Source organism: Coturnix japonica, chromosome 1 (assembly GCF_001577835.2).
Source record: "Coturnix japonica isolate 7356 chromosome 1, Coturnix japonica 2.1, whole genome shotgun sequence".
Lineage (NCBI taxonomy): Eukaryota > Metazoa > Chordata > Aves > Galliformes > Phasianidae > Coturnix > Coturnix japonica.
In genome coordinates this window covers 69,796,253-69,818,995 of record NC_029516.1, presented here as the reverse complement: position 1 = coordinate 69,818,995, position 22,743 = coordinate 69,796,253, and the positions used below count along the sequence as shown (strand labels likewise).

The 22,743-nt window shown below is 39.8% G+C and overlaps 1 protein-coding gene across 1 annotated transcript in view; it reads left to right on the top strand.

The window, feature by feature from the left end:
* Window positions 1–18,766, top strand: part of CLCN1 (chloride voltage-gated channel 1) — a 31,564-nt gene extending 12,798 nt beyond the window's left edge. Inside the window, exons 7-23 of the mRNA XM_015872352.2 lie at window positions 399–477; window positions 1,734–1,859; window positions 4,000–4,084; window positions 4,615–4,716; window positions 5,753–5,837; window positions 6,243–6,392; window positions 7,134–7,203; window positions 8,699–8,809; window positions 8,944–9,157; window positions 9,626–9,759; window positions 9,966–10,192; window positions 10,300–10,405; window positions 11,627–11,709; window positions 12,392–12,430; window positions 13,072–13,176; window positions 14,965–15,051; window positions 15,521–18,766. Of these exons, the coding sequence (XP_015727838.1) occupies window positions 399–477; window positions 1,734–1,859; window positions 4,000–4,084; window positions 4,615–4,716; window positions 5,753–5,837; window positions 6,243–6,392; window positions 7,134–7,203; window positions 8,699–8,809; window positions 8,944–9,157; window positions 9,626–9,759; window positions 9,966–10,192; window positions 10,300–10,405; window positions 11,627–11,709; window positions 12,392–12,430; window positions 13,072–13,176; window positions 14,965–15,051; window positions 15,521–15,913 (2,196 nt within the window). The 3' untranslated portion in view covers window positions 15,914–18,766. The remainder of the gene's footprint in view (window positions 1–398; window positions 478–1,733; window positions 1,860–3,999; window positions 4,085–4,614; window positions 4,717–5,752; window positions 5,838–6,242; window positions 6,393–7,133; window positions 7,204–8,698; window positions 8,810–8,943; window positions 9,158–9,625; window positions 9,760–9,965; window positions 10,193–10,299; window positions 10,406–11,626; window positions 11,710–12,391; window positions 12,431–13,071; window positions 13,177–14,964; window positions 15,052–15,520) is intronic.
* The last annotated feature ends 3,977 nt before the right edge of the window (window positions 18,767–22,743 follow it).

The window sequence follows — 22,743 nt, the reverse complement described above, 5'->3', positions numbered from 1 at the left end:
CTGTGCATGCAAACTCAGAGAGTATTTCTCTTCTGAAACACTAGCACATGTGCAACCTGAAATTCCCTACCAAAGTAAAAGAGAGAGTGAAACACACACACGTGTGCTCCAATCTCTCATGAAACATTCCTTTTGAAGTGACAGAAATGTGTGTGTTTCAGTGAAAGATGAGACACTGCCTTCTCTTCATGTCTTGAATATGTGACTCCAAGTATATTCCTGTCTCGTACCACATAGAATCTGTCATTGAATATTTTGCAGCCATCTAGAATGTAGATGATGTGAGATTAGTGACAGAGCTGGGTGACAGTATGCAGCCATACCTGCTAATTCTGTCATTCACTCATTGCTTTTTTTCTTTCTTCCTGTTTGTTTCTCTCTGTCTCTTCTACCAGTAGCAGCCATACTATTACACGGATGTCCTGACTGTGGGTTGTGCTGTGGGGGTTGGCTGCTGCTTTGGGACACCACTTGGAGGCAAGTGGCTGTTCTGTTTCCTTTTTCTCAGGTACCTAAATCATCTCCTGCCTAGTCCACTTCTCATTTCCCCATTTCCTGCACCCTATATTTGATCTGTCATATACTTTAAATGAAGAATCTTGCCTTTAATAAATATGCCAATTGCTGTTGAACTTGATGATCTTCAAGGTCTTTTCCAACCTGGGTAATTCTATGATTCTTTAGTGCCACCAGTCTCCCAAACTCCTCCTACACAGCCATAATTTTACATGTGTCATCTTTCTAAGGGCAAGAGGTGATAGCTCCTCTGAATAGTTGTGTCCAAACAGAGGGTCAGGAGGTCTGCAAAACAATCTACTACATTGTGGGAAGAAAATGATGGAATATCTACTTATATTTATTTTCTATATTTAAAAAATAAAAATAAAAATAAAATAAAAAAGAAGAAAGAAATTAAGGTTTACGAGTATTCAGTGTACATGCTGACACCGGTGGCTTCACTTGGTCCGTATGTCAGATGGTCACATGTCACATGCAGTTTGTGAGTTGTCCTGGATGAAGGTTGGTTGTCATATCACATCACACAGTTGACAGCAATGCCCTCACTCGTTCACCTGCTGTCAGAGTATTGGAAAGTATTTCATCCTACCCAGCTGAATGGATAAAAGTGCAGATGTTTCTACCATGTCTTCTGGTATTTGCTAGATTCTGTTTCAGTATTGAAATACGTGAAGGAAAGGCCTAACACAGAAGATATTATATTTTTTATTATTTTTTTTAATTTAGTAAGTGCAGCCAAAGTTACGCTTCTCCCATTTCAGTCTTTGTGAGGGCTCTGTTTTGACTCTGATGATAGCCATTAAAACTAAGTATGGATATAAACTGAACTTACAACTGTAAGTTGTGTAACTAAGTGTTAAATCACGGTTTTAAAAAATAAGAACAAATATTAGTAATAATGTTTTTAGTGAGAGCAGTAATTCTTTCTACAGTTAAATAATAAAATAAATGACTCTTAAAATGTTCCTTGTCTTATCATCTTTTTGTTTTTAGTTTTTATCTTAGTGTATGCTTGATAAAGTACCCAGCATACTAGTACAGTATTGCACATATACAATTTAAAAACAAATATGTGCAGACAAAAATGTTTATAGGGGTGCACAATCAAAGAAGTATTGAGACCACTGCTTTAGAGGAACTGTCTAGAAGTATTTCTTGTCCTTCCATCACTGCACTTTTGATTTTAACTTCGCTTCTTTTCTAACTCTTTCTAGGGGTCCTTTTCAGCATTGAAGTCACTTCCACTTACTTTGCTGTGCGTAATTATTGGAGAGGTTTCTTTGCAGCTACCTTTAGTGCCTTCATTTTCCGAGTCCTTGCTGTTTGGAACAAGGATGCAAGTAAGATAAACTCTTTCCTATTCTCTTTGTACAAATATTTTTGTTTATAATTTTTTTATCTTTCTCAAAGCCCCCAGCTTTTAGGGTGTTTAAGGCTTCCGCCATGACAGTGGACATCTAACAGTAGAGAAGGAAATAGAAGGGAAAGCATCTCATATTACTAAATGTATAATGCTACTTATCCCAGTATGCTCAGAATATGACTGAAAAAAGACTGTGTATGAGTACCAATCGAGTAAGAAGGGTCCTGAGGTAGGATTTTTGCCTTTAGTCAGCATAATGTCAAGACTGCAATTATAAACACATCCCACCACAAATTGGGTAATACATATTGCAGTGCATGCAATTCACTGGAAACACCACAGTCTGATTTGGTCATCTCTTGACTAGATGCACAGAGAATAAGCAGTAGTCTAGAAAACTGAGTTGATAAAATGATTAGAAGGCTGCAGAACTGGTGGGGTCTGACTGAAGGTCCCAAGGACTAGAAGTTCCAACTGTGCTATCTTCAACTGTAGCTCTGATAGGAAAAACAAACAAACGAACAAATAACTGTTTCAACTGAGTCAGGGCAACACATGTGCAGACAGAAATAGCACGGACCAAGTGTGTGTTCAAGAAATCAATTCAGATACTGCTGGAATGAGGTTCCAGTTGATATAGAAGGTTACCATTCATATGCAAACTGCTTGCTTATAATGCCTTTATCCTTCATTTTTACACTTGTATTTCTTTTACTGATCTGAGCTCCATGTGGGCGCTTCCCATTTTAAGATTGCGGTAATTTACTCTCTCTTGACATCGTGGAGTTGGATTTTACTGTGCTACAACATTGTTTGCCTAGAATATTCTTTTTGAATATAGAAAGTGATGATACTTTATACTCTGAATGTAAAAAGGAACTACGTCTTTGCCTGCAAAACACTGCTTCATATTATGGGTTATTCAACCAGTCACAAAAACATTTACCTCTCTTTCCAGAAGAAAATAGAAGGAGGCAAATGACAGTAGATAATCTCCAGTCCTTCACTTCATCTACTGTAGGCCCCTGCTGATCTCTCAAATCATTTGAAATTAGCTTAATCCTGAAACATCTTATCTAACCTGCCCTTCTTCAGAATCATCCAGGCAGCCTTAATACCAATATGAATGGCTCTCTACCTTCTGCTTCAGTGACTGTCTGGACTAAAGTGTTCTGTGATCAAATTGTCTATGAAAAATGTGGGGTTTTTTGTTTGTGATTCTGAATTTGCTGTGTTTTTGTTGCCAGAATCCCTTATCAGAAAATTAGAAACTTCTGCTTAGACCATTAATTCATTATTTTATGGTCCTTCATCATGCCTGCTGTAACTTTTATGCCTTTTCTTTCCTGTTTCCTCCTGTTACAACAGTTAGGAGTCTTTTCATTTATTGTTCATGCAGCAGTTTCTCAGACCTCTCTCTGATATCTTCACAGTCTCTAGTCTTGTCTGCTCTCAGCAGTTGTGCACTTAGGAGGTAAAATAATGTCTTGGCACTAGTTTCCTGTGTGGGTACTATTATCACTCAGTAACAGTGCCTTCTTGTGAGGTAGTTAATGTACTTGAAAGTGGATGGAGCTGCTTTCCTTAATGCACACTATTCGTATCTACCTGTAATGTTTATGTGGAACATCTGAACTATTACACATTCATACAGAGCCCGTGAGGTAACTCTTCTGCTTAGGCAAGCATTTGCCATCTTACTGCAGAAAAGAATTGAGATAAAACTACCAGAGTTCCAAGCAGATGTGGCGATGGCATGGATTGCATGGAAAGCATTGCAATAATGCAGTATAATACTGGTCAATATTTCTAAATAAACAATAGATGGTAGAAGGAAAAAAAAAAAAAAAGCATGTACAAATCTGGGATTGTAAGCGAAAATATATGTATATATTCTGAAAACAATCCTGTATCAAGAGTGCTAGGTTTGCAAGTGTTTAAAAATTGAGATTACTAAAATTAAAGCAATCTGCATATCTGTAATGTTGTACGTCATATGAAACCATACAATGGCATACATATAACTAGTTCCCCTGTCTCTGCTTACAGCTTCTCTGGCATTTTAACTTCTTACCTCATTATTCCCTTTCCTTTTCTACCTCTTTCTTCTCTCACAGTTACCATCACAGCGCTATTCAGAACTAACTTTCGCATGGATTTCCCCTTTGATCTGCAAGAGCTGCCAGCATTTGCTGTAATAGGGTAAGTTACCGGGAACTTGGCTTCTTGCTCTACAAAAGATATCAAGTAAGTTCTGTTGGTAATTCTTTTGCAAAACAGAATAACAGCTAATATCACACTGCATCTGTATTACCCACAGTCGTGGTTCATTTCTTCACTGATACATTGCATGTGTGCCTGTGCATGTGTGTATCTGTGCAAGGCATCGTTGGAAGCCTTCGTAGGTCAGGGCACAGAAAAGAGAAGGAGGGGGATCAGCTAGAAATAAGGTGCGACCATACTACATTGTGGAGTTAGACATCACATCCTGACATGAAATTTTCATCTATAAGCAAGGGAAAATTTAAGAGTAAAATGGCAGTTTGTGACAAAGAGGTCCAAAACCATCTCTCCCTTTCATCAAGTATTCAGTGTTTTTGGTCGAGTTGCCGCATGTTGCTAAGTTAAAAGACATCATAATAACTGTAGATGAAAAAATGCTTGGGTTTCAGTTGGTGGATTGTATGCTTTCAATGGTTTGGTGTGATTTTATTTCATTTCCACTATTTTAGGATATGTTCAGGATTCCTTGGAGCATTTTTTGTTTATATCAATCGCCAAGTGGTCCTGTGCATCCGGCGTCTTACAGCTCTAAGCCAGTTTCTCACCAAATAGTGAGTGTCTTTGAATATTTTCTCCTTAGCAACTCAGTTTTGGTACCCTACTGATAATCCATAGTAACAAATACTTTCTAGAAGCTAGTAGAACTATTTCAGTTATAAAGTTGTAAAAATGGGGGAAACTGAATTTGTATCAGAGAGAGATATTTGCAAAAATCAATATAGTATATTCTGAGATGGATTTTCTTCTGAACTGGCCCCAGTAGTTTCAAGTGGCATCTTGATTTAGAAAGAATTCTATAATATTAATTAAGAGGAGAAAGGAAAATATTGATTGGGAAGGAAATGTTCTTAACTAGAAAATAATCAATCATACTTCTGGAAAGGCATTTCTTTTTTAGAATCTATAAAAGAAACAAATGAAATTGCTTATATTTTAAGAAACAGAAAGCAACTGAAATATAACTGCATTTTTAACATCTTAAATATATATTTTAAAAATCAAAATAGAGACAAATATATAAAGAATGTACTACAATTGCTGTATATTCAAGAACCAAAAGCTGAAACTGATAGTAATCCAAAGGTTTGAATTGCAGCATGGAAAGGAAATACAAAATAAAGTAAGACTTAGCAATAAAGATTGTACTGACAACTTCCCCAAAAAATATGGTGGACAGGAACTCAATGGAAAATAAGGCAATATTTTCCCCTAAGTATTAATGCAACTAGGGATGCATGCAGAAATGTGTGGTAGGGAGAAGAACCACCCTAGGACAGGATAAAATTGAATGGAGGGTGAAGAGAAAGATGAAAATAATCGTGACAGCTGGAGGTGAGTCTGGCTTTTGACAGTGGGTCACCATACGGTTGTAAATACACATCGCCTCTGTGTAGTCAAGACTGTATTTTGTACATCCCTCCCCCCCATTATGTTAATTCTGATAGAAAAGATGGCTTTACTGCCTGCTGAACTCCCTATGATGCAGATGCAGAAGAGAGATTTCACAGAAATAGCATTTATAGTCCTGAAGCGATATTGGTACAAGAATATAAGGTTACATTTTAACAGACTTTTCTTTCTTTTCAGCTTCCTCATATACCCCGGGTTCATAACCTTCTTTATAGCATCTGTGACCTTCCCTCCAGGGTTTGGGCAGTTCATGGCAGGAGAGGTGAGAGTGGGATGTGTGTTTTGAATTATTTCTAATTCTGTAGAGCAATCTCCCCTTCTCCTGTTCCCCAGTAACTTTACATCTTGGAAAGAAGAAAGATTTGGGAAGAGTTTGATCTGAAGGACTGTACTGTGAGACGTGATCTCTGATACCCCCTTCATATAAAACTTGAAAAAGCTTCTAAGCAAGTAATTTAGGAAGATGTGNAAAGTAATTGTCCTTTCACCAGATCAGGTAATATCACACGTCTCTTCCTGAAGATCAGAATGTGAATCAAGTCTTGTAATCATGAATTGTTTAAGTAAAATTCTCCCCAACTTCCTTAGAACAGAGGTAGAATATTTAATCTAATTTAATGCTTAATCCCTGTTTGTTGTTTGTTTTGTTTTGTTTTTTGCTCTATAGTTGATGCCACGGGAAGCCATCAGCTCTCTCTTTGATAACTACACCTGGGCAAAATACACAGGAGACCCTCAAATCCTTGGGAAATCTGCTGCCTGGATCCACCCCAAAGTCAGTGTCTTCATCATCATCCTACTTTTCTTCCTCATGAAGGTACGAAGCTCAGCTCACTGTAACCCTTTTCCACTCAGAGTTCTCCTGATCCTTTATTAAAAATTTTTCTTTCCATGAGAAGTTGCTAGGTATGGAATACAACACTACTACTGGAATGGGTCTTATATCTTTTGATGTAATTTTTGCTTATATTGAATACAAGATTAGCAATTTTATTAGGGAATAATTTCCTGGCTTTAATACATTTACTCCTTCAGTGTTCTGTAGTTAATCTTCCTTATGCATTCTGCTGAATGACTTTCAGGAGCTTCTGTTTAGTGGCTGGTAATAAAGACTACATTATATTTGGCCTGAACAAAGTCTGATGCTGTCTACTTGATATCTGGAAGAGGTAGACATGGTGATGTTCAAAATGCAGGTTTCTGGGAGGCAAAGAGTGTAAAAATAACAGAAACGCTGATTTATTTTTTCTTAAGAACAAGAAGAGCTGAAGCCACCTTGAAACATAAGTTGAACATTTCAACATACCAAAAATAGGCATTAATGATTGACACAGCTTGTTCCATCTAACATTCTCACGGGCATCTGAAGTTTATCATTCTATAGTAATTCTGATTACAGTGTAGCAAGCAGATAGGGTCTCACTGAATAAAAGAAGGCATGGACTACACAATGCATCTTTTTTGAGACCCATCTGTTCTCCTTTAAGACTTGTGTTCTCAAATACTGAATCCATTGGCCTTGTCCCGCTAACAACTGCATCCTCTGCCTTCATTCTAGTTTTGGATGTCTGTCATTGCTACCACGATGCCAATCCCCTGTGGAGGCTTCATGCCTGTTTTTGTTCTGGGTGAGTTTGAATTTTATGTTGCGATGTATGAGTCTGACAGGTAGAAAGGACTAGAGACAGCGTGTATGCACCTGGTAAGCTTCTTCAAGTGGACAGGGAGTCTAGTTATCACTTGATGCCTATGACAGTCTTGGTCTACAGTTCTTATGCCAATCTCTTAGCCTCTGCTTTTGTCCACATTCTCATATCCAAATGCTGAAGACATCTTCAGCATCTTACAGAAGAAAAGCCAAGCTGTGGAAAGGCACACTGAGTCATGGTCGTCTCATTTCCCTGACTCCTCACCTACAAAGAAACTCATACTACAGCCAGCAATAGTTGCTCCTTTCACTCCTGAAGGCCAGTGAGAAGTCACAACCTCAAAAAAGTACCTGCAATGCCACTTCCGTGATGGGAGTGAGGTGACATACAGGGATTTATTATTTTTCAAGTTGTTTACAAGCTCATGAAGTTCAGCATTAGATATCCACAGCCCTTAAATTAAATGAAGTGTGTTGAAGTGTGCTTACTACCACTAGGTTCTGGAAGACAACAGCTGAACCTAAATCAGTAGTATGCCCATGCTATGAAGGCTAACATCAAACAAAGCTGTATTAGTAAAAGCCCAACCAGCAAGGCAAAGGAACAGGTTATTTTGGAGCAGTCAGCATTCTGCTTTGTGTCCATCCACACAGGAAATGTGACAGAGTGCAGTGTGTCTACTGAAGGGCCACTGAGATTGTTGGGGGGCACAGAACAAACAAGGACAACCCAAGGAAATCAGGCTCATTCAATCTGCAGAAGAGAAGGTCAAGAAGAGAACTATAGGCTTCACCATCTAATGCAGCAAGGCATAAAGGGGATAGATGGACTCTTCTTGGAGGCATCTAGTAAAGAGGAAGCAAAAAGCACAAGTTGCAACATGAGAAATTCTGATTGACATGGGGGAAAAAATTGTTTCCCTGGTAAAGGTTCCCTGAAAGAGGATGGAGAATCTCCATCACTGGAGACTTTTAAAGCAGGTTTGGTCAAGTCCCTAGGTGACTTGATCTTACTTTGAAATTAGCCATGTTGTGAACAGGGCTCAGACCAAAGACCTCCAAATGTCCATCTCACCCACACTTTTCTGTAAGCCTAAGACTCTAGTATTTTGGACGTTCATAGAGCATGTAAGTCCTGAGCTGTGATCTGGACTGACATGATACAAAATATTCTGTCCTTTAAAAGATATTTCTTCTTGTCTGGGAATCATAAATACCTCTGTGCCTGGTGTGTCTAAGTGGAAGAAGGAGCATTCAACTGTATTTACATATCTTAGTACATTTTTTTTTCCTCTTTGAGTTTAACTTTTGTATTTTGTAACAGAAGGTTATTCTTCAGTCCTGGTGTCATTTTTATGTAAGTTTTGATTTAGTTTCTGTTAGAAATTGCCCCAGTGTTTACCCAGCGCAGCTGGACAGCATAGACTTTATGCTCCTTAGGTGTTAATTCCATAATTGCTGGTGATATTTCCCAGGTGCTGCTTTTGGACGTCTTATTGGAGAAATCATGGCATCTCTCTTTCCAGATGGGATTGTCTTTGATGGTATTGTTTACAGAATCTTACCTGGAGGGTATGCTGTCATTGGTGAGTCTTCATGTCTTCCTCTTTCTCCACCTATTCCCATCCCCATAACCTTCCTGGCTGACATGATATTCTGTTTCTGTATGACAGTCTTTTCCTCTTCTCTCCCAATAACTTTTCCACCCTATCTCGGAAAGGTGCAGCAGCTCTGACAGGAGCAGTGAGCCACACTGTATCCACTGCAGTGATCTGCTTTGAGCTGACAGGTCAAATTTCCCACATCCTGCCCATGATGGTAGCTGTCATTCTTGCCAACATGGTGGCCCAGAGTCTGCAACCCAGCCTCTATGATAGCATCATCCAGGTGAAGAAGTTGCCCTACCTGCCAGATCTGGGCTGGAATCATATAAGGTACAGCAGTAAAGCAGAGATGGAGGTGGGGAGAAGGAGACCATTGGAGGAGAAAGGGTCATGAAAAGCAGACAGAACTACAAAGATGATAAAAATGCAGAATAGATTGGGGCTGAGAAGGGGAAAAGTATTTAGAAAAAAGAGGTGGAATAGAAATGAGGTTCTAAAATAAAATCAGCTATTCACATAACATGTCTCTCTATATAGGATGTAAATATAATACAAGTACATATGTATGTATATTAAAAACATGTATGCGTATGTGCATGTAAATAAAAATACTCTTATCATGGAAGATAACGGAGTGAAATAGAACTGCAATGAAAATTCACATTGATACTGCTGTAAAGTCCTCCTTGGTTACACTTAGAGAATATCAGTTAGCAGCTCCATCGAGAACTCACTGAGGAACTTACCTGCTGTACATTTTTAACATTCTAACTCTTCAACTTGTCCATAAATTCACAGCAAATACAATATCTTTGTTGAAGATATTATGGTCCAAGATGTGAAATTTGTCTCCTCCAACTGTAAATATCGAGACTTGCAAACTGTACTCCAAAGCACCACTGTCAAGACTTTGCCTTTGGTGGACTCACCAGGTAAGCAACTGGTCTTTCAAATCAGGTATGATTAGCTTTCCCCAGCCCCAAAGAATATTAGCAGCAATTAGCAGGGCTGGTTAATATCTCTTTTATAGCTCGTGCTGCTGTGTTTCGAAGAATTTAGAAGGAGGAAAGGGCAATGTGTGGCAAGTGACATTCAAAACCATGAGACGACTTAATAGTTTCTCTACTCTGTTATGCAGAGACCATGATCCTTCTGGGGTCTGTAGAGCGATCTGAACTGCAGGCACTCCTCCAGAGACACATCAGCCCAGAACGGCGACGGTGCCTCCACAGACAAATGCAGCAGAAGCTGGCTGAGGCACCTTACGATGGACACAGCAAGGGATCAGGAGCAACCCTGCCAAAGCTGAAGCATGAATCTTTCGTTTATGTTGATGAAGATGATGATACAGATGAGAAGGCAGAGGTGAGAGAGAAGAGGCTGCATACTAGACTGCTTAAGAAGCAGTAAGGCATTTGGAAAGGCTGAGAAAGAAATGACATGGGGTGGACCTTATTTTCTCTCCATAACAGCAGTCTCAGCCACCAAGCCCCTCCCCTAGTCACCCAGAGGAGCCCAATGGCCCAACAAGTCCTCTTAAACAAACGCCTGAAATTTTGGAGCCACAGCAGTTCTCAGGTATGATAATTTCTGGCATGCCCCTATCACACCTTAGTTAGACATTGTGGAAGATTTAAAGCTTGCTGTAGGTATGTGTCTGTGCAAGGTGCTGGCTTCTCAGTTATGGGAAAGGAATTATTCTCTGTCAGCTTTCTCTACTTTTCTTATATTGGCACTTTATATCTAATTTCTCATTGGTTGGTTGGTTGGGTATTTTTTGTCTTGTGTGCCTTGAGATATGCAGACAGTGAGTTAGCACTGCACTACAGACAAATCTTGAGAATTAATACAGAGGACGTGGTTCTGGCTCATGTTTTTAGATACCCAAATGTTAATATGTAATATAGCCTATAGCACATCCTGGATCTTTAACACCTCTTGTTTATGACTAAACCTTTGCGGCATAGAAAAATCCACTTTATGCTATGCTACCAGGGCAGTAGAATAGTGGCATAACAACTCACTTTCCTTACCAAATCAGAAAAGTAATTACATCAAAACAAGTGTGAGACACTTTAAGTGTGAAGCTGGTGTTCAGTGATCAAAGAGTCACAAGAGAAAATGGAGGAGGGATGATTTCATGAGACTTTCCCTTGCATGATCTTTAGTTTGGCTCATAGCTGTCATAGTTTCTGACCAATCTGTACAGCCTTGTTCACAACAGCACCAAACCCTATACCTTCCCATTTGCTAATTTCTGACTGCCCTGCCTAGAATAATTCTGAACGTCACTTTCACTCCCACCATTACACTGTTGGCTCAGCCCATGGACTTCTCACTCCCTCATAAGTGTCAATTCTGGCTTATTGGTATGCTTTGATTTGAAGTCATTTTCAATTTTCCTTCCCATATTCATCCCTTAAATCAGTTTCTCCTCACGTATTGCAGAAAGTCTTACTTACAGCAGTTTCTTTCTTGTATCATGTTTGCTGTCCTAATAGTCTTGTTTCTGTTTTTCTTCTCAGGGACACTGATCTGTTAACATCATCAGTGTGGGCTATTTTGTTATGTTTTCCTTAAGGAAAAGATATTGCATGGAAATATTTATCCTGGCATGTCCTAGCCATTGTCTTAGAAACTGACTGCTGAACTGTAGCTGGCCAAACCCTGTCATGTGCAGTATAACATGTCCCTCATACTATTTGTAGCCTGCCTTGGGCAAGAAGATGAGCATGGAGCTTTCTATTTTTGTCACTCATTGACTCTTGTCTCTTATCCACATCTCTTTTTATTCTTCAGACAGTTTCCGGAATTTGAGGCAACTGTTCCAGCAGCTCTTGTGCCCTTACAACCGTCGACCTGAAACACAGAGTGCTGTCCAGGTTAGGGATACAGAAAGCCTAGCAGTAGCCTGGAGAGAGAAGGGATGTGATGGAAATAGAGCCTACTACCCAGAGCCTTTCAGCATCTGGCCAAATGATGGACATACTTATGGTCATGAACTCCGACAGTTTCAGTGGGGAACTCCCTCCAAGGAGAAAGGATGTGATTACTGTGAAGGAGTGTACATCTTGCTCATGAGCCATTTGTGCTCAGGTATCAAGGCTACCATCATGATTGAGTCTGGGCATCTTTTTTCCCAGCAAATAACATCATTTCCACTAGCTTGAAACAAAGTGCAAGTCTAGTTCATTTGGCACTATTTTTGGCTAGCTAAAAATGAAAAAAAGCTTTTGTCTTGTGCTACATTGGGCACTGGTGTGGTGGATATCATATTGAGTCTATGAGAGATCCATCCACTCTAGGACAGTAATTGGGCCCCATGTGAAAACGTCTAAAAGCAGTACTAGATGACCCTGCTTAGGTACCTGACGTAGTCCATCTTTTTTTGGTAAGGGAAGGAAATTAAGTATAGAGTGCGCCTTTTGATGTATGAGTATGAAGAAAATCTAATAACTTAGTAATATATTAACAGAAATAAAAAGGGGACCACAAGGTGTAAGGAGGTTATGCACATCTTTCTATTCAGTACTCTGTGAAACCAAACAGTGTTTTCTTCTTTAGGAGCCAGTGGAAGTCATTGAGACAATGACACCAGAAGAGGTAAGACTGAAAGGGAAGGAAGTCAAGTGAGTGTTTCTTTTGCCCATTCTTTATCATTTGCAGTTCTTCCTGAACTCTTAGAACAACAGTAATTGCCACATAAAGCCATGCATAGATAAACCCATTCTCTTCTTAGATCTGTACAGCAGGCAAGTCTTACCCATTAAGAGATTTTTTTTCTGCTAGATGTAGTGGGTAAGGTATTGAGTAATCTCATCTAGCTTTGAAATCAGCCCTGCTGTGAGCAGGATCTTAAATCAGAGGCCTTTGCAGGTCTCTTCTCACCTATAGCTATGGGTCTATGCTGTTCCCTCATTCTTTGCACAAAGGAACTATTTTCTTCTAAAGGCAAGGGGAAGGTCCACTCAGGAAGGAAAGCTAAGATGTGCATTCCCTCTTTAAGCAGGAAGGAGCGAAACTTCCCCTCCCCAGAAAGCCTTAGATGTACTGGAATTTGATCTCTTCACACGGGGTGTTGGTATCTTCTAAGAATAGGAAACCTGAAGGAGGTGATATAGTATGCAGAGCAGGGGGATAATGTACACTGGATGGGCAAATGATTAATGGGAGAATGGGCATAGTTTGGGTACATAACCAGCAGCACTACTGAATACTGTAAGAATGGTTCTTTCCTCTGTCAGATAGATGCTTGGGAACAGGAGGAGCTGGAAAAGGATGTGTGCTTTGAATGTTGCCGCATAGACCCTTCCCCTTTCCAACTGGTGGAGAGAACCTCCCTGCACAAGGTGGGTGCAGACATGTCTCTGAAGCATAGTTTCTGTCCACCATATCTATAATTAAGTATCATCTATGACATGTCTTCTCCTTTTCTTTACCTACAACTGACTCAGATTGTCCTCATCCAATTACAATTATCACCAGCAAATGTTCACTTCCAAATACAGGAGTAATTTCATTTCTGTATCTTTGTGCATGAATTTCCTGGGAAAATAAAGGCTAGTGTTTAAGATGTTTAAGTGCATTTGTTAAAAGAGCTTTTGGACACACACAGGACTTTCCAGCCACTGCATCAACAGAAGCAGTATATGCAGTGCTGCCTGGGGGCATTACCTGGAGATACACACTGCTTTGTTGGTGCACAGCACTGGAATGAATACTCCTGGATTCTTCAAGGTGTTTCTGTCAGCATGCAGAGTATTTATCAGTATGTGAGAAAAGTTGCTTCAAACCAGTCTATCTCATAACGGTTTTCTTCACTGACCTGACTAGATCATACTGGTGACCGCTGACTGATAGGACTCAAGGAAATAGCATGAAGTTGCATCAGAGGAGATTCAGTTTAGATATTAGGAAAAGTACCTTCAACAAGAGAGTGACTGGACACTGGAACAGTCTACCCACAGTAGTGACCATGGCCCAGAGCTGCCTGAGCTCTGGGAGCATTTGGACAGTGCTCTCAAACACAGGGTTTGAATGCTGGCTGATACCACGTAGAGACAGGAGTTGGATTCAGTTATCCTTGTTGGTACCTTCTAACTTGGGATATTCTACAACATGACTTCCAGAGTTAATGTAGAATGATTGAGGAAAAAGCAATCCCTTTATAAGTATATCAGGAGTAACAGACGATTGGAGTTTCATTAAATGGAAAGGGAAATTGGCCTACTGAAGCAAAAGTGCACAGTGCAAGCTTTTAATCATTATTTATTTAATGTGAACTGTCAGCATATGCCTTGCACAAAACTAATTACTATTATCAAAGCGGTAGGATCCAAGCCTTTAGCAAAATAAGAAGAGGCTAGCATATATGAAGGAATCTGAAAAGCCACTAGTATCTGAGATTATAGAGGTTACATGACATGATACCTGGAGACTTCCAATGAAGAACATTTCATATATCCTTTTAAAAAGAGCAGTATTCTCTTTGTCAGAGAAACTCTGAAATAACAGACAAAAGTCAACCTAAATGCACAAGAAAACAGCAGGGATAGGTAATAAAACTATCTGAGGTATGCACAGTGAGAGCTAAGCGTGAGAATACTGACAAAATATCACAGATCGTGATCTTATTGCACTTAAGCAGTTTGGTTTTCATTCATGTAAGGGTAAAGTGTCTTCTGCCTGAAGACTAACATTTTCCTTAGTTTACAGTCGATTCCATGTCTTGTGATGGTAAAGAAATGAAAAGGGATCTGCACAAGCCCCTAAATGCACAGTAAGTTATATGTGAATCTCTTTCCAGATGGAGAATAGTAGTGATTTTGAGAATGTGCTCTGCATTATCAACACACTCCTAACTATGGCTGGGCAAAAGAAGGACCAGAGATTAACATTTGCTAGTTACAAAAGGGGAATGGAAGCAGTAGTTTATCATTTGGGTAACCAGGCTTGTATGCCTTTGGCATTCCTGTTTCTAAATCCTAAGTCCCAAGTCTAGCACCAGGTATCACACTACCGGTTTTCAAGGCACCTGAATTTTTTTGTGTGTTTTTCTCTGCTTGTTGGAAATAAGATTTCTAAACAGAAGATCCACCATTGTTTCTCAATATTCTGAACACTTCATCCACCTNTAGACACATACATTGTTTTCATTACTGGGCCTCAGCCATGCCTATGTAACCAGTATGGGGAAGCTGAAGGGAGTGCTGGCTTTGGAAGAGGTAAGTACCGATACCATCATCTCCTAATCAACTGCAAATGTCTTGTGGACCATTGCAAAACACTTACAGGTTTGAGATGCAGCTTGGAGTATGTGCTTGCTCCATTTTCAATCCAGTGTTGAATTCTGACTCATCACTCTGAGAGCTATGTAGAGGAAAGGATTGGATGACTGTATTTCAGAGAAAGCAGCAGATGTTATTTACAGGCACGTTAGACTGTTTGTCCTTTTCCTGAAAGCAAACCTCTTAACTGAATGGCTATTATTGTCACAGTAGTCCAGGATTTATTATTTACCGTGGACTAATTACTGTAGCTGTGTGAAAGATGATCTCCTTGGACCCCATCACTTATACAGTGATGTGACTCTATCTTTGAATCCTTTGTCCTGGAGAGCCCATGAACTTCTAGGTAGGGCTGAGTCAGCCTTCCTTTCATCAATTTTTCCCTGAACTTTTTCTCTTCTAATAGCTTCAAAAGGCAATAGAGGGCTCCACACGCTCCGGAGTTCGCCTCCGTCCTCCCCTTGCCAGTTTCCGTGACACAAACCGGACTTCAATCAGCGGTGAAAAGGTCACCCAGGGTACTCAGGTCTGGAGCCAGCAGGACAACAGCATGGTGCCAGCACAGCAAGCAGCAGACTTGGGGACAAAGAACACACTGCCTCTCTACTCACACTCTCCACAACCCTCTCACTTACATGATGAAGGGGAAGGCCCGTGCTCCAATTATGCTACTGATACTGAGTTAGAAGAGATGGAGCTGACAGGACCAGTTAATGAAAACATCTCAGACATCCTGAAGGACATCAGCCTACACACCACTGATCTGGATGAAGATGAGGATGAAGACGTCCCCTTATAGGTGGTATGAGGGCATAGCCCATCGTGTTGAGCCAGTCTTTAGTATGCTCCTCAAAGAGAAGCTTTTGGATGCTCTCTGTAAACCCCAAAGAGAATTGATTCAGTTGGAGGAAGCAACATAGGACTGAACCTTTTTTTTCTGCTGCAAATACCAATTGGGTTATTGAGCTGTGTACAGGTGTCAGATGTAGTCTGCAAGGTGACTAAGGGTAGGCTCATGTTAAAGGCCTCTGCTTTCACTTATATGTCTACACAACATATCAGAAAGGACCATAAGAGGACATTAATATTACTGGACATAAGATGCCCTTGTTCAGTCTACCATATAGAAAGTGGAGGGGTTGCAAATCTTATTCTCCACTGGTTTCATCCTTATGGTCACACCTGATTTGCATGCACCAGAAAAAAACAGACCTCCAAGCAAGAAGCGTACTGCTGCTTCTGTCTGCAGCCCTGTCCACGTTCCTCATTTTGGCTAAGCTCTTAACTTCACCACCCCAAAACATTCCCATCTAGAATATTTTTCCTCTTTCTTATTTTTACTCTGGGATCTTCCTGGGTGGAATTGCAGTTAGATGTTTCTCCGATGACCTTTAGCAGAGCCATATCCTAAAGTCAGGTAGAAGGAAAATACTTGTTCTACATCTCACGTCTTGAATTCAACCAGGGCTCAAAGAAAAGCACTGAAAGTGAGGAAAGCCTCTGTTTTCCCATCTCTTGAATTTTTAAATAGAACGTGAAAATCATAGGTGGGGGCATCCTCAGTGTTGGAGAGAGAAAAGTAAAACAGCATGTATGCACCTGTATTTCAATATGTGTCTCTCTAAACCACTGTTGGAATTTTTACAAAGTTACAGTCTTAAAATACAAGAACTTACTTAAAATAAATCTATCTATATATATATATTGAGTGCCAAGAAATACAGGAGAGGGAAGTCACATTTTCTATGCTTTGGAAACAGGTTCATCAATAAAACTCCTGCTCTTTTTCCTGGTAATTCTTCTCTATTTACTTTCCACATATTTATACATATCAATAGAGAATTCTAGCTCCTACAATTCTAGCTCCTACTCTACCCCATGTCTCCACTGTGACTAGAAGGGACCTTGTCTATGGCACCCCTCTATTCCAGATGCAGATCTGGAGATCTTGATCCGTATCTTGCGAAGAGATATCTCTTAACATCATGGGTGAAAAAACCTTAGCATCCCAGGGTAAGATGTTGCTTTAACTCACTGTCCTTGTGGGGTTTTCTCAGTAAACATACATAATTCGATTTGGCCTATTCTGCAGCTTTCCTCTAACATTCTGTTTTTCTTTCTATCATAATTCCAGTGTGTCAGAACACTTAGATGTGATCCCAAGTAGGCTATTGTATGTGTTTCCACTTACTAGCAACACAGAAAAAAATCAGGCTCTGAGAATATATTCTTGGGAATATTCTCCTGGATTTTGAGCTTTGATACTTATAAAGCATTATCTGACTTAGAATGACCAGTTTCACCTCAACAGATGGTTTTCCATACGCTGTCTCAAAAGTAAGTCAAAAAGGCAGTTACCTTTAACCCAGTCTCCTTAGGAAAATTCTGGCCTTAATTCCAAGAACTGACCTTGTACTAATTCACTCTTCTAGTACTCATGGATGGAGAAGTCTGGTAGAGTGAAATCTCTTAGAGTCTCTTGAAGAGGGAGAGATTTGCTTTTGTTCTCTGAATTCAAGAGCTCAGTAGCCTACTCTGTATTCTTTTACTTGATTCCTCTGTTTTTGCCAATGTAGGGACAGCCTTTCTTTGTCTGAAATGATCTTCACTCCTTCGAGGGTCACCCTATCCTTGCAAGAAGCCAGTAGCAATATGAAAGCAAGTCTTTCACTCACACCAGCTGCCTGCCTCCACCTGAGGTTAGGGGCACATTTCTAACAGCCAGGCATTAGAAAACAGCCTGTAGTTGCTACTGCTACTGACTCCCTGCTACTTTTGTACCACCTTCACCTGTTTGCAAAGAAGAGACAATGCAACTGCTGTTTTTCCCAGGTAACTGTGATACACCTTGGTATAAGCAGAGGAGAAATAACATTCCTTTTAGATATCCATAAATGTAGAGTGAGTAGTAATATTCTGAGACCAATTATGACCTGAACGTCCACATATCCTTGGGAAGGACAAATTTCTCTGATTCAGCCCCTACAGACTTGGTTTTACCACATTTTGCAGCTTAACGAAACAAACAATTGCACTGATATAAGATGGAGAAATTTAGAGGCTGGAGTCAGTGCACCTCTGCCAGTTCTAGCTGGACTACAGATACATGTTCTGCTCACTTCTCCTGTGGTATATTAACAGAAGAACACGGATTTGGCTGGATGAGAGAGCAGATGGAATCTAAGTCAAAGTCAGAGTGCATGAGTCATGACAGACAGGTTGTGAGCTGGGGGAGAAGAAGCTGGAACAAAATACGATGCACATGGAAAGGCTTGGGAAGCTCACAGTAAGAAAAAAGCTAACCTGAAAAGTTTCATGAGATTTGTCACATGAGGGTACAAGGGCCATATACATACATGCCTGCACATACACACACATGTATATCTTCTCTCTTCCTGTTACCCTTAGCTGTCTCAGAGAAACTTCAATGACCTGGACTGCTCCCTGTGGGGAAGCAGTAAGGTATATGTTGTTACTGCTGCTCTGTGGAGACATCACTCAAGATCCACTCCAGGTGTGCACCCACCTGAGGAAAACTTGAATGTGGACTGGGAGCCAGGATGGAGACAAAAAAACATACCACAAAAATGAACTGTAATGTCTGAAGATGTTTCCTCTACCATTTTTACTAATAAAATCTTCACTGAGATGATGCCAAGTATTTTAGTAGGTGTGAAATATCCAGTTAGCAGACACTTTTGTCAAGAAAATTCTACATCTACACCCTCTTGGGCAATCCCAGTATACTTCTCTAAGTTTAAACTTGAAACTTCTGTCCTACATACAAAGTGTCATTGATCAGCCACTATAAAACCCGTATCTCTCATCCTATCAAAGTTTTAAAGAACACACAGAAATAATTTTTCTCCCAAGTGAAACTCTCCCAAAAATTTGTTTCATCAATGAGACCCTCCTCTTCATTGAAAAAATCAAACCTCAAAAATCCAAGCTCAAGCAAGACTTGAGAAACAAGAAGTTCTCAAGCTGTTTTGAATAACAGAAGCTTGCTTTTCTCCTAGACAACCTGTGCAGTTGCTTAGAATTACTTATTTTAAAAACAAAGTTTTGTCACACCAAACTTGTCATTATCACTCAAAATGCTGAAACGGAGCTGAACTTGTTCAGCATTTTCAACTCCAGGCACATACTGAACTACATTTGGTACCCAACATATAAGGAAATATTCCAAGAAGAACGTGACAGTTAAAAATCTCCATCCTTTTGCCTCTTATTTTCAAGAAAAACAGGATATTACTGTTTTTCAGTTAATGAGTGCATGAACTTATTTATGAAATTCTAATCTACCAAAACTTAGAAGTCTTCCTTTTATGTGGCAGTTAAATTTGAAAGCAGAAGTCTTGTTTTTAAACTCACAAGTAAGTTAAAAATAAAGAAGGCAAGACTAATACAATGGATAAGACTGGGTAGTTATGACAAGGAAATGTGCTATGATTTAGATGAAGGAGAAAGCACATATTGACAGACCAATGGACAACCAAAAAGATATACTTAAAACACATAACTTTTTTTTTTTGGTTGACACATTATTTCAGAATAAAAAAATTCTAGTTTGCTAACGCAGTGGACAAAACCACTTAGTGCAGACAGGAAAAGAGAGACAGACAGAATTAAAAGTTCATAAAAAATAACTCTGCATAAATACACACACACAAGTTATGCAAACACTGTACAGAAGTGCATGTTTTGTAGCCAGACAGTACAAGCCAGGGCAATAATTAGCTGAGGAGAGAAAGATCATTCTTTGCCAAATTAGTACAGTCTTAGTAAAGGTATAATTAAAATCACACTATTAAATATACTGTAACAACTAACACTAAGTTGTTTGTGGCTACATAAACAAGGATCTGGGCACAACTCTCATAACAACTTAGTACTGGATTAATTACTTCATATTAATAATTAATATATCTGCATAAAATCCATGTCTGAATATTAGTGTTCTCAGAGAAAAACACTTCTTATTCTAAGCCACATGATGCAAAATTTTACTTAAGTTTTTATTTATGGAAGGCTTAAACTTGGCCTGGCTATAACTGCAAGCTTTCTTTGTGTCCCCTTCTCATAGTGGACAGTCAAACAGTCAGCACACACATACACATACGTACACATAAATATCAAAGAATCACAAAATCATATGAGTTGGATGGGACTTCTGGGGATCATCAAATCCAACCACTCTTCTAAAGTAAGTTCCTAGAGTTTGTTGCATAGGAAAGTGTCCAGGCAGGTGCTGAATACCTCCAGAGAAGGAGATTCCACAACCACTATGGGCAGCCTGATTCAGTGTTCTATTACCCTCACAGTAAAGAAGGTCTTACTCATACTTGTATGGAACTTCCTGTGTTGTAGGTTTTGCCCATTGCCCTTATCCTGACACTTAACACCACTGAAAATAGCCCAGCCCCATCAGATCCTGATCTTTAGGTTTATAAGCAGTGATAAAATCCTTTCGGTCTTCTCCAGGCTGAAGAATCCCAAGTCTCCTAACCTTTCCTCATATGGGAGAGATGTTCCAGCCATCTTTGTGACCATCTGCTGGACTCTGCCCAGGAGTTTCCTGTTTTTATTGAACTGAGCAGCCCAGAACTGGACACAGTGCTCCAGATGTGGCCTCACTGGGGCAGCTTCTTGACCAACAGTCTGTAAAAATAGCCAGGGTTGCCCCATCCTAGGTGCAGAATCTAGCACTTGCTCTTGTTAAACTTCATGTGGTTGGTGATTGCCCAGCCCTCCAATTTGTCAAGGCCTTCCTATCCTCAAAGGCCTCAAGGCCTTCCTATCCTCAACAGCTCCTCCCTGTTTAGTATTATGTACAGCTTTGAGTCCTACATCCAAGTCATTGATGAAAATATTAAAGAGCCCTGCAGAACTCCATTAGTGACCTTAGACACCTGTCTGACATAACTTAATTTACTACAATCCTTTGAGACTGACCTGTCAGCCAGCTGTTCCATTTATCTTATTATGTATTTGTCTACCTGTACACTGGACATTTTGATCAGAAAGATACTGTGAAAGATAGTATCAAAAGCTCTACTGAAATCCTCAAGGATTACATCAACTGCCTTCCCTTGTTCAGCTCAATGGATAAAGGTGTCATAAAAGGAAATTCAGTTCTTTAAACAGCACTTTCCCCTTGTGAACCCACACTGGCTGTGACCAGTGACGACAGTGTCTTTCAGGTGTTTTCAGTAACGTTCAGAATAACCTTCTCCATAATTTTGCCAGGCACTGGAAGTGAGACTGACAGGCTTGTAATTACCCAGATATTATTTATCGCCCTTCTTCAATACTGAGACAACATATGCCAGCTTGACTGGGTATCCTCCAGATCCTCAAGACTGTTAAAAAATAATGGAGAGAGTGGCCACACGATGACATTGGTGAGCTCTTGGAGTACCCTGGGATGAATCCCAGTGATCACAGTCCTCCAACTCAGGGTTCCAACAGTTCCAGAGCCAAAGACTGAGGCAAAGAAAGCATTAAACTCCTCTGCATCCCTATTTCTGAGATGATCATCCCAACCAAGTAGCAGACCAGTGTTATCTCTGGTCCTCCTTTTTCTGTTAACTTATGGCGCAGAAGCCATGAATTTTCTGAAGCACTGTTCATGGAAAGTACCGTCATAGCTGGCAAAATGCAGAGCCAGTGAGGGGTACAGCATGAATTTCCTTATGCCCTTTTTATTTACTTTTTTCATTACTGACTTGAAAAACATACGAGATAACATCAGACAGTAAGATGTGAGGAACATAGAGCAAATTTACCATCTAGTCTAAATGGATGAATAAGAAGGCAGTGTGGATGAAACACTGGACAGATACCACAGAGCAAAGTTCATACTGAGGCTCAGAAGTTAAATCCAGAGGATAAGTACTTAACTGAGGGATGTATCTAGACTTGAATGATGATAAGAGTTCTGATAGGTGAAGCACCCAGTAGTTGCACATCATCTTTGTAGCATCATCTTAGATTAGGAAAAACAATTTTCCTATATTTAAGGTACCATTTCTAAGCTCAGGAGACATGTTCTTTTTCCAGGGGCACAAGTGCAATAACTGATCTCATTCAAGACAATGCATTTAGATGACAATTTAGATGCCATTTGGAGAAAAGGGGAAAAAAAGAAAAGAAAAAAGCAAAAAAACCCCACAGCAATAACCAAACAACACACAAAAAGTAAATACTAGGGGTCTTATGGGACTGGAAGAAAAAATGTAAGGGGTTAAACTAAGTCACAGTTAACTAAATGAATATATTTATGTGAACATAAAAAAGATGGGTGGGAATTTATCCAGTAGGAGAAAGTTGGTAAAATGGGAGAAAGTTAATTTTGAACAAAAGACAGAAGGCAAAGATCAGCTAAAAATTCCTTATTACAAAAAGAGTATACCTTAAACAGGGCAAGTGACACTGCTTAAACTCTGAAAGAACCAAAGGAAAAACACAAGAAAATATCTTCATGAGGAATTAAGTACCTTTCATATTTAGAACTTAGAATACTCATATAATTTACAGAGTGCTACTGGATTTAGCCTAACATCCCCAAACCCTTTAAGAAGAGGCAGACAATACAAGAATACCGGAATTGCAGAGATGCTCCTTTCC